This window comes from Lycorma delicatula, chromosome 6, assembly GCF_047948215.1.
Source record: "Lycorma delicatula isolate Av1 chromosome 6, ASM4794821v1, whole genome shotgun sequence".
Classification (NCBI taxonomy): Eukaryota; Metazoa; Arthropoda; class Insecta; order Hemiptera; family Fulgoridae; genus Lycorma; species Lycorma delicatula.
In genome coordinates this window covers 36,888,940-36,904,569 of record NC_134460.1, presented here as the reverse complement: position 1 = coordinate 36,904,569, position 15,630 = coordinate 36,888,940, and the positions used below count along the sequence as shown (strand labels likewise).

General features: G+C 28.6%; 2 protein-coding genes across 6 annotated transcripts in view; one reads left to right on the top strand and one right to left on the bottom strand.

Annotated features, from left to right (window-relative positions):
* LOC142326988 (methyltransferase-like protein 22) overlaps window positions 1-12,832 on the bottom strand; it is a 35,624-nt gene extending 22,792 nt beyond the window's left edge. Inside the window, exons 1-4 of one of the 5 annotated variants that reach the window (XM_075369720.1) lie at window positions 12,598-12,831; window positions 7,394-7,423; window positions 6,073-6,192; window positions 4,120-4,254 (exon numbers count right to left, since the gene is read on the bottom strand). In XM_075369720.1, coding sequence (XP_075225835.1) covers window positions 4,120-4,254; window positions 6,073-6,148 — 211 coding nt within the window. In that variant the 5' untranslated portion in view covers window positions 6,149-6,192; window positions 7,394-7,423; window positions 12,598-12,831. Of the gene's footprint in view, window positions 1-4,119; window positions 4,255-6,072; window positions 6,196-7,393; window positions 7,424-12,597 lie in introns of all 5 variants that reach the window. The other 4 variants (XM_075369721.1, XM_075369722.1, XM_075369718.1 and 1 more) reach the window with 4 other exon arrangements.
* A 368-nt stretch (window positions 12,833-13,200) lies between these two features.
* Window positions 13,201-15,630, top strand: part of Pdi (protein disulfide isomerase) — a 63,877-nt gene continuing 61,447 nt past the window's right edge. Inside the window, exon 1 of the mRNA XM_075369717.1 lies at window positions 13,201-13,477. Within this exon, the coding sequence (XP_075225832.1) occupies window positions 13,303-13,477 (175 nt within the window). The 5' untranslated portion in view covers window positions 13,201-13,302. The remainder of the gene's footprint in view (window positions 13,478-15,630) is intronic.

Sequence of the window (15,630 nt, the reverse complement as noted above, 5' to 3'; positions counted from 1 at the left end):
ACTAACCTTGAAGTGAATGGTAGCTTTAAATGAATTTTCTGTTGTAAAGGAAAAAACAAATTAAGTTGATAAAATTCTTACATGCTGAACAAATAAGGGCTACTTGGAAAGTAACTTCCGATTCATTATAATAAAAAAATGAATTATTATAAAAATTATGATAAAAAAATTATTTATTATATACATATTATCTACATTTACATCAACTTATCTACGTAGTTGCCATCCAAATTAAAACATTTATCATATCAGTAAACAAGTTTTTGAATACCCTCGTAAAACTCTGCCAGCTGTGAATTAAGCCAGATAGTAACACAACACAGTTTTTCAACTCCTCATCATTTTCAAAATGTTGTGTCGCTAACCATTTCTTCATTTTTGAGAAAATGTGATAATCACTAGTAGCCAAATTAAGGATGGTTAAACAAGCTCCATTTGAAACTATAGATTTGACGTTGAATGCGGACTAGTGTTATGAAGAAAACGATGCCTGAACTCGGCATGCCACGACGTTTGGTACGATTTCATACAGCATTGTTCACGATATGTGAGGAAAAAATTCGGATAATTTTGTTATGTGAATTGTTGAATCTCTCGAATTTTCACATCGACACTTGGAACAAATTCATCTGTGACAATTGAGAGTCGACCACTTCTTACATTGTCACGAATGTTAATTCGACCTTCAGGAAACAGGCGGCAATATTGTCTTACCGCACTGTCACTCATAATATTCCCTCCGTACACTGCACAAAGTTCACCATCTGAAAAGTTTTTTCAGATTCATCTGAAGAAAACGGATGACGGCAGGAACTTCACAGTCGGCGGAATTTTCTATGACTGTCTGTTGAACTATTGTTAGAGTTTCCCAAATTTATCACAACATATTCAATAATATTTTCACACTAATGAATTTCACGCTTTCCATACTTTTTTCTTCTTTAATTAAATGACAAATACAGTTTTTCCAAGCATTTGCATGCACTCTATTTAACACCTTCTATCAATAGAGTTCTTACATCACTTAACTTAAATGTTGTTTATTACTTCTAATATAGCCTTTGACTTGTGCCCGTATCAATTCTATCAGATTAAAATTACAATGGTATCGAGGAAGACGCAACAACACGTACAATTTTTTAATTTCATTTACTTTATAATGAAAATAAATTTTTGTTTTAACTGATTTTACCAATCTTATAATTTCTACTTTTAACTTGTCTTCGATTTACGACATTTTCTTCGATTTTAACCGAAGATTTCCGAGTCGAAACGTTTGTAATTTTTTCAGTTTTCAGGCAATGTACCACGCATTATCCATTACTTTTCACCCTGGTTGACAAACCTTTCATAAAAGCGTCTTTTGCGCTTTTTATTTCTTTATCCACCCGTACCTTTCCCGCTTTAACCCAAGTTTCATCTAGGTAATTCTCTTACCCGCCTCACGAAATCGCTTAATTTCTCTTGAACATTCCCTTCGCCTTGAAATAATATCTTGTATTCAATCAATAAAGAATTATTTTTTCTGGACATGAAACGAAAATTCATTGATTTTAAAACCATGTAAAGTACTTCTAGAAAGGTTCGGCAGTTCAGAATCGGTATTCATGGCATTTAATATTTTCAAGTGGAAGTTCGATATTGCCATAAAACGAATGAACTTTTTTCTGACAGCGGTTTTAATAAAATCGTCCAACTTTTCTATAGTTTTCAAACGCTTTCGAGTCTTTTTAGGGCTAATATATTTACCATCAATTTTGTGTTTCTTTATTATATTAAAGATTGTTTTTTCGCTAACGCCTGTTGCTTTTCGAGCAATGTCTCCGACTGCAGTTTCAGTTATTTTGTTTAAGGTTTTATATATAAGTAGCTGATTATTTTTTCGGAGATATTTAAGGGGTTTCCCGGGTTATGTTTCGCGACAGATCACTTCATTGTTAAAACCCGATCGGCACAAAAACACAAGGTAAATTTAAATTAATGACAAGAACACTGAATAAAAATGGACTATATAAAATTGTATCATATTGTGTAACAGTTTAAAACAGAGTGAAATACCGTCTTTCACTGAGCTGAATAATGGTGTAAAACACTGAAAATGACGCTATCGTTATTAAAAAATCATTAACAAACATTAAACAAAATTTTTAATCGCTTATCAACGGCATGCTATGGCGCCAGAAAAAGACATCTTACACTACATTATTATACGCGTAAAACAATAACTGCACGTGGGAGGGACAGAATGAATCAGGCTTAACATATGAGGTGTAACTGAAGATATTTATTTCTGCTGCTTACGTGACACAGCGGTTAGAATTGCACTGAACCGGGCTAGGGCTACTCAACTGTAAAACGATGGAATCGTTACCCCCCACTCCTTAGAGCAATTCCGAGGACCGGAAGTTAATTTCCAAATACTCCTCGTAAATGGATAAGAAGCCATCTTTTATAGTATTTTAACATTTTTTGTATTAAAAGATGTGGATTACTGAACGGTATAATTTGGGCAATTTTTATTTTGTTAAAAGGATATCTGTTTTTCTTATAAATCTTTAAACGATTAAGAAAATGGATCACAGATGTTTACTAAATTTTGAAATACCATATTTTATGGTTTTGTAACTTTTCTACAGATATGTTTTATTTTTCCTCTTGTATTATTTATAAGCAAATAATGCATATAATTTATTGTTTCTCAATTACAGAAAGTGTACATTAATTTGTATGTGTGTCTGCTTTCACGCTTTTTTTTAAAGCGATTAGCTATGTTATTACTAAAAGAGTTTCAAGGTCAGTTAGATTACTTTTATATATATATAGAAAAGGCATCGTTAATGTTACAATTACACATATGTGACATTTACAATTCATTAAAAAAGTAATCGACTGATAATTGGTATCATGCAGTATAGAAAGATGCATGTTTTTGTTTTTTTAATAAATAAGGTCATTAATTATCAGTTTTTAAAAGGTTTTGAATACTTGTACTATTAATAGTATCTAACAAATAAATATCATGTAGACAATCGATTCAATTCAAAGAAGAAAAAAAGTTCAATCTTTAAATTCTTAGACTTATGACTAAAATGTGTGAGTTTGTTCAATCTTTGGGGTATATCATTTTTTTATTTACTTATTTTTATATTAAAATAGAAAAAAAACTGGGATCGATTTATATAATTTCTTAAAGAAAACAGTGCGTACAAATACGTAACAGATTTTTAAAGGTAAATGAAACTCTAATATTGAAGCAGTTAGGCTTGAAATATAAGCATTTTTTTTTGTGGCATAACTGTAATGGATGTAAGCAACCTGTCGTGTCAAATCACTCCTGAAAAAAATAAAACAATTCTCCAAAATAACAAAATTCCATGCCAAACTTACTTAGGAAAGTGAGGAAAGTCTTCTTCGGTGAGTTGAATATATGATTGCACATCGATATGCCAAGCCTGATTTTTGGTCATCCCTTGCTGTAAGGATCGGTCATATCAAAAATTGTTTCACACAAAAGTTTTAGGTAATGTTTAGAGGATTAATGATCACTTTAAATCGATTCAATTCTATGCCTATTAAGAGAGGTATGATTTTTTTTGTCTTCGAAACATTTTTTCCATCCTCTGGGTCAACGGTTGGTGATATCAAAAAACTTTACATAGATAAGTTTTAGGCCCTTATTCAAAGAATAGTAGCAACTTTAAACGAATTCGATATTTTACTTAATAAGAAAATTATAGCAATATTTTGTTTTTTCGAAAAAGCCACTGCATTTCCACCCCCATGGTCCGATTTATATTCCAGTTTTTCACTAAGTTAATCAAAGAAGTATGCAGATTCACTAATCCTAATATGATAATCTCATTCCCATTCTTGGAAAATCCAATCCTAGTTTGAAAGATTTATGATAAATGATATTTTTTTCCAAAACATATTTATCTAAATATTATCAGTTATGTCATCATAAAGAGGTAGCTTCAAATAATTACTGCATAACCTGAGGAGAAGTAGTCTTAAAAGTGAACAAATTTTTAAATTAACCTCTAAACAAACTAACCGCTAAATATATTACAGTGTAAATATAGATATGATTGATGATTGAATATGTTTAAATATTTCTACCTATTTTTACAATGCTTTCTCCTTCGTTTTTATTTCTGATTAATAATAAATCACCATCTTCATCTAATTCAGTTTTAATTTTTTCCAGTTTTCTCTTCAACAATGGATATTTAAATTTAAAATATGTAACAACATCTGAAAAATAATGTAATAAGCATAATTTAAAAAAATATACACAACAAAAAAAAAGTAAAAAATAATAGTTTTTAAAAACAAAGAAATATATCCCACAAAATATTTTCAGACCAATTATTCAATTTATTTTTTGTTATAACATCATCATTACATACGCCAATTTTGAGTAAGTATGAAATCTCTCTTTTTATCTGTACTGTCTACAATACTAATTGTAGACCAAATTTATATATATGTTGTTAATAATATAAAGTAAAGTACATTCTGGTCTGAAACAGGCAGACAAAATACATGTCTTGTGGAAGTTTTTTTATATTTTAAAAGTAAATGTTTAAAAATAATATGACTGGTGGAATAGACAAGTTTTGTAAATCTTGGTGACCTTCAGTAAAATAATTAAGATCTATAAAAAAAAATGTCAACAATCTAAAACGATGAATTATAGCAGTTGTACCACTACTATTCATCGTTTTCATTATTTGTACTGCATGGAATGCATGCAAGTGTTCAAAGTAATGTAACTGGGCTAATTTTGGTATTATATAAAACTTGATTTAATGAAAACTGTAGAACACGTTAAGGGCTACAATTTTTGTTCGAAATAATTTTTTGAAAAAAGAATATTTCCAAAGTGTTCTTAAAAACTGATTTTTCACCCTTACTATCCCTGTAAAATCACCCCTAGACCCCCAATAGTGGTAGCTCTGAACTTATGGTTCAAAGAACTTGTAGACAAAAATATAACTTTATATGAATCTTTTCCTTTATATTGCAGTTTTTTTGACTATTTTCCTGTACTATATAATAATTAAATAATTACTGTACAATAATATAAGCAGAATAAGTTTTCTTATTTTCAGGCAATATAAAAACTTTTGCAATTTAAACATATTTTCATTAAAGCTCCAAATGAAAAAATGTTTACAAAAACATCATAAGAGTAGATGCCTCTCTTTGCTAATGATAGAGAAAATATGGAGAAAAAAAGTAAAATTCTTGGGGAGCATCACATAGAAAGCCTTCAATCAAGATTTTTGATGACTTTGGCTTGAGTTTATTAAAAATGTTACATCATGTTACTTATGTAACTAATATTACCTAAAGTTATATAACAAGCATAACTTATAAAAAATTTATCGGATCAAATCATAAAATAATGTAAACAAACATTGTAGTTATTTAAAATAAACAACATTTAAAACAACAATGATTAAAAGAATATGATACAAAATTATCTATTTGTTTTTTAAATTCACTACAAAAAAACCATTAAAATAGAATAAAACATATTGATAACATTGGGAATGAGTAGATTGAGTAAAATTAAAAATGTTCTCTAATGTACAAATGTCAGAATCAGGTGACCAAGTGAATACTAACAGACAAATCTAACAACAAATTTTCAGACTTTTTTAATTTTAATAAATTTTCATTCCTGTTGAGTATGGGCTATTCTTATATAATGTTAAATTATTTCACTAATAAAGGCAATTTGTATGTACATAATCATATCTGTGTAAAATTTTCATTTTGCCCAAATTATTTTTGTTTTTAAAACAAATACAGATAGTTCAAAAATGTAAATTAATTTAAGTTTTGTTAAAGTATTTATTTATTTACTCCAGAAACAGCAGGCTGAAATCCAGTTACAGTTTCTTGATGTTAGATAAATTTTTCATCAATTGAAAAAATGCCATGCCATGATATTACTATTAATATTAAACAAATATAAAACATTAAATACAGCTTTAAATCAATATACAAATCAGTATAAAGTAAAACAAAATAATCAGTAAAAGTTATTGTACTCCGCCTTACTTCCTGTACTAACTGTACCTATTCCATCTTGATTATATATTTCAGATGTTACAGTCATAACTTTACTGTATGACATTTTTATTTGAAAGCAAAATTTAAAATTTTTTCATCTGTAACTTTCTGCTGAAATAAAAAAATAAAAATTATGAGTAGTATAATGTATCAAATTTGTTGATAGCATTATAAAATGATTCATTTACAACAATAAATAAAACAAAATATTACTTTAAAAAAATTTCATCATAAATTCTAAACCTTATATCATAAATTATGGAGTAAAAAAATATTTTTTTTTATGATACATATGAGTGCTGGATTGGTAAATTATTAAGAGATGGAGAAAAAATGTACAAAGTTTTTTCTTTTTTAACCATTCTAGCACAGCAATTTAAAGGTAAATTTTACGATCAGATAGTAAACAACATATAACCAGGGGAATCATACAATCTGCTAAGTAAAAATTGAATTTTAATTGAAAAGAATCTGTAACCTTTACACAGATTTTCTTCACAGAAAGTATTTTTCTGAAAATAATAACATTATTTTGGTACACACCAAAAAATGTGTAAAATATATAATGATAAAATGCATGCAGTCTACTGTTAAGAATTTATGGTAAATTAACACCTTTTAATTTTCTAAATACTCAATACTCCACACATTGTCATTTGTTAACATCAAGTTAAGAGCAATAATAAATTATCTCAGTACTTGTGAATAATAAAATACTGTATATATCAGAATTAATTAACATTAATAAGTAAGATTTAGATGCAAAAAACCTGATGTCATGAGAAAAATAAGACAATTCCCATTTACAATGCTTTCACGTTGTAATATAATACTGCAATACATGTCATGATATAAATTGATGAACAAATAAATAAGATCCTCAAGTACTATAGTATAATACCAACTGCTGTGTAATGAAATAAATTGTACTTTGTAAAACTTTCTAAAACAATTAAATAATATGTAAAATCCTAAAGCAAGAATTGCCATAGCATATGATCAATTTAAAATTCAATTACTTTTTTGTTAAAAATAAAAGAAAGTACAAAAATCAAAAACCTTAAAACCTTAAAGTTACAGACGATTATTGCAAAATTTTTGATTTTACATATTTCATATTTAATTCTGAATAAAAAAAATTGTTTCAATGAGAGTATCTATCACTAACAAAATTATACAGAGAATGGATATACCTATTTGAAAATTAAAAAATCTATCATTAAAATTTGCTAAACTTTTAGCATTTGCATAAAGCTTAAAAAATTAAATTTTCCCACAGTGACAAAATGAAAACTATTTTTACACTTACGTGACCCAAGTTATTTTCTTTTTCATTTATCTAAAAATATATATAACAAAAAAAAAACAAATAAAATTAATAGATTGATTTCTTAAAAAGTAAAAATTAAGACAATTTCATCTTATTTTATATTACTCGGACATATAAGTACATAACTTAATTTTGAATGATTAATTCAACAAATAAGCTGGAAGCTTTTGCATGAAAATATAATAGAGAAACTTTTATGGTGTACAAAAACTACCAGACTGACCAGATTACTCTCCTCAGACCTTCCAAATGTCTATTCCATAAAATTACAATTTAAAAATATAACTTTACAATTACAGATCACATCTAGGCAAGTTACAGACATTCCATAAACATTTACAACACTTGTAGAAAAAAGTATGATGTTATGGTTTTGCAACACAAAGGTACGGTACAAACTGTTGGAAAAGGAAAATTCATTTAAAAACATTATACTGCAAATGGAAAAAATCTTAGCCTTCCGTTTTCAAAATTAAAAATAAATAATTAATAATAAAAAATAAAATATATAATAAATAAATATAATAATTAATATAAATACTGTATTATAATAATAACAATAATAATAAAATATATATATAGATAAAATAAAAATTAATTATTTAGTTTACTAGACTTCCCAGAATCTTCTCAAACACTAATTGAAATAATAGGGAGGAACATTATATTTAAAAATAAAGGTTTAAATATTTTTTAAAACTGTACATTTTATTTACAATAAAAGAAATCAGTATTTTTAATCATTGTTAAAATATAATTACAATAAATTTTTTAATGTTAATAAAATTGTATAAATTAATTGAATCTTCTACATATTACTTCTAGAAATATTAGAAAAGCAGTACATAATAAATCGTAATAATAAGTCGATAGCTGCAGCCAGTGAAACCAACAGTTCAATCCCTCGGAAAGTTCCTGTACCGAAAGTTTTCCTTTGCAGACAGGAGTAAATACAGTTGGTGGTAAGCCACCAAATAAGCTCCCTGTTACGGGAGCTCACACAACCACCTTTGTGGTAGAGGAACCACTCAATCTCAGGACATTGGATTCTCTTAAAATCATAAATTTGAAAAAGAAAAACCGGATCACTTAAAATTAATTTTGTCATATATTTACCTGTATTTCTGTATCTAACTACCTTTATTTATGAGCATTTTTCAGTGAAACATTAAAGGTGTTAGTGTTGATGCGCGCACATGAACCATTAATAATGTTCTTCCAAGAAACGCATCTGTTAGAGCAAGATGCGGTTATACTCAGAGGCTATTATTCATGTGGGAGATATGACTGTCTTGTCAGTAGTAGAGAGAGTGGAGCTGGTGCTATTTTTAAGACTATAACTAGCTACCCTCATTCCTGCTTGCTGTTGCTGTAAAAATCTCAGTCCCCTTTAAATTGTATATCTGCAGTTTGTATCTCGCTGAACTCTGAGTTCAATGCTTTAAAAATAAAAAATTTCTTCACGCAAATCCCATTGTCATCTTTAAAAGTAGGAGATTTCCACCATATTTCCTGGGGCTCATCTTTCTGCTTCTCGAGGAAATATGATGAATGATGGATCATTCACATTTATGTCCTCATCTTCTGGTACCTTGTCAAACATTGACCTCTCCTTATGCTCACCAAATTTACTCCCTCATCTTAATTGGTCTGCTTGTGACAACCTTCACGACAGTGACCACAGGCCAATTACTATAGCTTTTGGTGTTGACAGCAAGGTGAAAAAAGACCACAGAGATGGATTGTTAAAAAGGTGGATTGGAACAGTTACCATGAAGCCTTCCCATCACAGTACGGCAATGGTGCAGACACCCTCGATGAACTTACTTCTTTTACTTTAATGGTAACAGATATATCCCACAAACATCGGGAACCCAAGACCTCTTTCCGTTCTTTGGTGGAATGCTGATTGCCAAAATGCTATTAGCAACCAACGATGGCACTGTGCAAATTTAACCGCGGGCCTATAAATGAACATCTAGATTTGTACTGTAAGGTTAGAGCGGTATGTCATTGGGTACTTTTAGACGCTAGGAGGAAGTCATGGAGGAATTAGTGACACAATCTCATGCACTACTCCCAAGTCTACTGTATTGAAAAACATCCATACAATCTGCTGATCACCAAAACAATCCATTCTCACGACTCATTCATGAAGGAGAATTCCTTACATCACTTTCTAGTGGCAAGTATTTTGGCAGATTGTTTCCATTCAGTATCCCTCACCTCATCATACAGAGAATTTCAGAGGTACAAATTACAGATGGAAGTACTATCATTAAACTTGGTGATTTGGTCGGTGAATTAAACACTCCATTTTCATTCAATGAGTGGAGAATGGCAACATGCTTGCTTTTATCAGAGGTTTCTTAAATGTCCAAACTTTCCATGTACATGTTGGAAATTCTCTAACGGGTAGCGTCATCTTAGAGCATAGAGTATCTCAAGGATGTGTTACATTATTTTCTGTAGCCATCAACAGTATTGCTAAATGTGTGCAGTCAACTGTTTCATGTTCATTATTTGTTGATCAGTTTGCTATATATATTATGTTTAAAGTATATTTTTTACCAAAATGTTACATATATTGTTATTCAAAAATTAATGTGACAAAGGTAATGAATGTGATTAGCCATTTAAATAGAATTTTTTATCTTGTCTAAGTTTATTACTTAAAAATCCTTTATAATGATTTTTTTAATCATTATTTGACCTTAAAAAATTCCGAGATAGCATGAATTCATCATAGCAGCATTTGTGAGAATTTTTTGAATTGCTTTCTTAAGTTTGCACACTTTATAATTTGGTAAACTGCAATTCTCAGTTAAACACAAATACATTTTTTTTCAGTTTACCATGCAAAATGACTCTACAGACATCCATTTGCATAACAGGCCAGTGAAAATTTACACTAACAGCTAATTAATCTAACTGAATTTAACTGGAAATAGGAATATAAACATCATATATTGACCCTTCTGCATGAACCCTGTGGTAACTAATCTAGATTTAAACTGAATTACTCGTATTTTGCCCTGATTATCTTATTTTTGGCTTATCAATAAAGTCCTATGTATCATTTTCAGCTAATCATGGATCAGCTTAATTATACAGGTTGAATTGACTTCAACTCCATAATGTCCTGCCATTTCTTAGTAAAAACTGACTGTTTAACTTCATGTGATGTTGGTTCTTCAATGATGATCACACTAACAAAGACAGTCTCATAATCATTAAATTTAATTGGAGGCTGCAGCTGATCCCTAGGGCAAGTTGTCTTCTATCAGTAGGATGATGAATTTTATGTTCAGGTAACTTCTTCCTAAACTTTCATCTGCAGTCACATCCTTAATTATGTTTTCAAAGTATTCAACTTCAGATGTACATTCTTCTTTCTTCATGTTGATATTAAAATTAAAAAAAAAACAGAAATTATTCGGTTTAGATTTAACAAAAATAACATCTCTTTCCATTATTGGAAAATAAATTCTCCGTCCTTTTGTACTTTCACCATAGCCTATGAAGATTTCCTTTCTAGTTTTAAAATCAAACTTCTTTCGTTTCTCTTTTGGTATATCCATCCACACTTCTTTACCAAATGGTGGTTTTATTATTTTTAAATCAAAACTTTGCTTATTATTTCACAAGATTTTTACTTTTAACTGTACTTGCCCCAGATCTATTAATCAGATACACAGCTGTATTTGCTGCTTCAGCCCAAAACGCTTGCTTAGATGTTTTGCTGACATCATTTTTCTAGCTGCCTCAATAATTGTATACATTTCATTTTGGTCTACAAAATTCTGGTTATCTAAGCAAAACATCAAGCGAAAAAGTTTATTTGAACATCTAGCTAATGCATGAACTTCATTTGTATCCTTGTAAATTAACCGTGCTTCATAGGCATCTGACTTCAAGTAAGAACCATTATTCAGAGCCTTGCCCTATGTGAAAAGATTTATCCTGAAATCAGGTACATGTAGCACATTTTTCTTCTTCATATTTAAGAAAATTGTCCATCATATGCTTTAATAAAAACAGTATCAATAGAAACTGCAATGATTACTGACACAAGTAAGAATTACTGAAACAAGTAAGAATAGAATCATCTATTCTTACTTGTTTTGGTTCATTAAGCTGTACACATACTTTCCAAGCATCTTTAGATGCTTGGAAAGTAATAAATGCTCAGATGCTTCACTACAAGATAACATTCTGAATCCAAATTTACTTCAGAAACTACAATCTTTCAGTTGAATAACAATCATGAGTAATTGTCATGATTCTATGGCAGTGTATTTTTGTCAACTTTTATTTTAATTAATAGTACCAGTAATTTTTCAATGTTTGTGATAAAAGTTGATCGTTTTCTGCACCATCTTGCATGACTTCAGAGTTTGCTTTTATTCAGTAAATAGTAAAATATATAATAGGTTGGATAAAAAAAAAAGAGCTGATCTGAAAGAAAGTAACAAGACTAGTAAGAATGCAGATGTATGAAATGAAGGGAGAATAACCATACAATGATTAAGAAACACAGAAGGGCAATACATTACATGGAGTCGGATTACACATTGTTTGTGTGATACTACATAATGAAGGTTAAGAATATATTTGATAAGGTTGTGGAGGTGTAGCAAATCTAAAATTAACATCTGACAATTCATTTATGGTGTAACTTAAAATAAAAAAAACTTATTAACTCAACACTATTTTAACCAAATACAAAAAGATATGTAATTATTTTTATTTCTAGATTTTTTAATGTTCTATTAAAACTTTTTAACTGCAAATATATACATTAAGTGTTCAAGTTTAGTAGCTAACTAAAATAGCAAGGTATTTCTGAAAATATTCTAAATTTTTGTGTGATATAAGTAGACAACACAAAACTCACTGACATGGCACATATAACAAATAAATAAAAAACTGTTTAATGTTTTACAAATTATTACTGTAAATGAATTCACATTTGGTTACTGTTTATTTACATATATTTTCATCTCTTCTGATTTTACAGAAAAATAAGACTAAAATTGGGTTATTAATGGATCTAGGATACATTTCATAGTTAAGAATTTTGATATAATTGTGAGATTTTTATTATAAATGAGAACAAATTTGGAACATTACTAGATACGATTTGAAATTAGGAGGGAACAGTAACTATTAACTACTCTCACCTGTAACTATATTTGATGACCTAATTGCATGGATAAAAATTGTAATTTTTCATCTTACACAAAGTTACTATGATTGTAGGAGAAGCTGTGGCCTAATAACGAACCTTGAAATTCCTGCCAAGTTTTCGTTACCATTAATAAATTTGTCAAGTTGCTATTTATATATTTGTATTCATTCAAACGCTTATTTAGGTTAACCAGCTTTCCGCCATATTGATAATACTTTGTAAAGCTCTACACACCAAAAATCAAGGGACGATGTATTTTTGCGTAATGATTTAATTACTGATACTATAATAATATTAACTAATAAGTAAATTAAGTTTAAGCAAAATTTATAATAATGTAATCTTGGCAAATAACAGTAATGGTGTTTTGCTTAGGTTTGCAATGATAACATAATTATATTGTATTTAAAACCTAATTTTATTAAACAATTATTTTGATTTAAAAAGTTATAAACATTTTTTAAAAGTTTTCTCCATGTTAAAAATTAATTTAAGTAATTAGTCAAATTACTTTTAGTGCTAGCACGGTTAGAGAGTTTTTTAATATTTATTGTATCCTCCAATCACATTTGACCACGGTATGCTGTGCCACGTTACTTCAGGTTACATTGTGTGTAGTATGAAATAGAAATTATTCGTTGTTGGTAGTCCGAAGCTGGTGTGTCTGCTATTTACGTGTACTAAAAGAAATAGAGAAATGTATACTACATTATTACTTAATGTTTTGTTAATTATTAGTAGTGTTGTCTATTGTGAAGAAGATCCTGATTCAAAAGATGCGAAAATAGAAAAAGATGGCCATGTATTAGTTTTTAATAAAGATAATTTTAAAGCCGGTCTGGCTTTATATGATTATATACTTGTTGAATTTTGTAAGTATTCTGCATTTTTATATTATCAGATTTTTTTTAAATTAATTCCTCCCTAGTCTGATTCTGTAGTATGGCTGTTAATTGTTAATATATAGTAAATTTGATTATTTTTGGAATAAATAAACTTTCTCTTATTCCTTAGGTTCTTATTCTCTAGGAAGATGATCAAATTCATTATCACCTTGATATTTTCCGATACTTTTTTTTATATATGCCTAATAAATTTCAAAATTACATCATAGTAAAATTGTATTTGTAAATTTTATGTTTTTACTGTTCAAATCATATTCTAAAGGCTTTAGTCATTAAACGATGTTTTAAAATTTTTGTGTTGAATTTTATCTCAAAAAAAAGATTTTTAAGCCTTGATTCTTTTTAACATATGTCTCAAAATTCAAATTTTTTTCATTAAAATTTTCTAAACTTTCTTGCAATATTGTTTTATAGTTATGTTATGTGTACTTCAATTAGTTGTATCAAATCTTACTAGTTGTTATCAATGTACATCCAATATTTAGCTAACCACTGACAGTTTGAAAAGTTGTTTAAACTATTGTTTTTCTTATCTTACAAGACTATTTAATCCTTATCTTATATTAGTGTTCATAATTAAAGAAATAATTTTAATTGGTATTTTTTGCAGGCTGAAGCTTGTTCTGTTTAATGTATAAGGAATTCTTCACATGATGTCCAACAAATAAATGGCACTATTGTGATCAACCTAGATTGCTGTGTGTTTTGTGTTTGATGTTACTTGATGAATTCTTTATATTTTGTGTAAAGTAGGTGATGGCAATCTGTATTAAATAATCTTTACAAAATAGCTATAAAACTTGAACTAGTTAAGTGTCATTAGTTAGTGACCATTTTGTTGTAATTAGTCAAGTAATAAAATAATTACACTTAATCAAATTAATTGGATTCAAGAGGTCAGATAAAAAAAAAATACACTATTGAGGTTTATGTTCTTATAAATCAGATTAATTTGAGCCTTTATATTCCCAAAAACAGCATTACTTTACTGGCCGTAACGGGTTTTCCTGATGGGTGAACTCAGGTGCTTTCATTCCATACTCTTGACATTTGGATTCAGCTCAAAATGATGAAACCAAGTTTCATCACAATTTATTATATGATCTAAAAGAGAAACCTTTCATTAAAACTGTTATTTAAGTATCATGCAATTATGAATTTGGGTTTGTTTGTGACTTTGAATCAACTGTCTAAGAACTCATTTATTTAAAGTGAGAATTTTAAAAACTCACTTTAAATATCTTTTGCAATAAGTCTGCTAATCATGGATAGTAGATAGGACTGTACTAATACACTACAAATTTCAGCAATTATCTAACTGAGTATTAGTAATAATATAGTATTAATAATGAACTACATCATTAATTGTTTATTTAGTATAATAATATTTAAAAATAATTTTATATTAAAATGTATTTGTATCGTGGGTGTATAAAAAAATCTGTGATGTGGACACCAGATGACTATCTTGTATGCCTATTAAATTACATACACACATTTTTTCAAAATGAAAACTACATAGAATTTTATTTCATTAATAACTTCTGATATTTTTCATATTTTTTTTATTGAATTATTTATTGTAAAAATCTTTTTACAATCAGAGGTTAATAATTATTCTTCCAAACAATGAAAATGTTTCAGGTTCAAAAATAGCTTATTCTTATGTATTTTCATCTGCTGAATTCAAAAATCACCATAAAAATGACTGATTAGCCCTTTCTTTGGAGATACAATGGCATGTTATTTTTTACACAATCTGCATTTTTAGTTTGTGGGCAATTTTGTTTTTAGAGTTGTTGCACGTGTTAAATGGCAAAACACAGTATTCTCCAACTGTTTGTAGATTATAAACATTAATACTGTTGCTGTGACTGTGAGTTTAATATTGTTTGTATAGTAATTAGTGCAGAATTTCTGGTTTTCGAGTGCTTTTGAAGGGAAAAATTTGGTAAATCAAATTGCCATGAAAATGTGTAAATTCAGTGAATAATTTTTTTACATTTATGGTGAAATAACATTTTCGTAACAGAAACGCAATCTGACGCCTCTTGTGAAGAGTGCTTATCAGCATTATTTTGCTATGAAGGTAGGGGACCCGGATAAGTCATGGGCTCCAC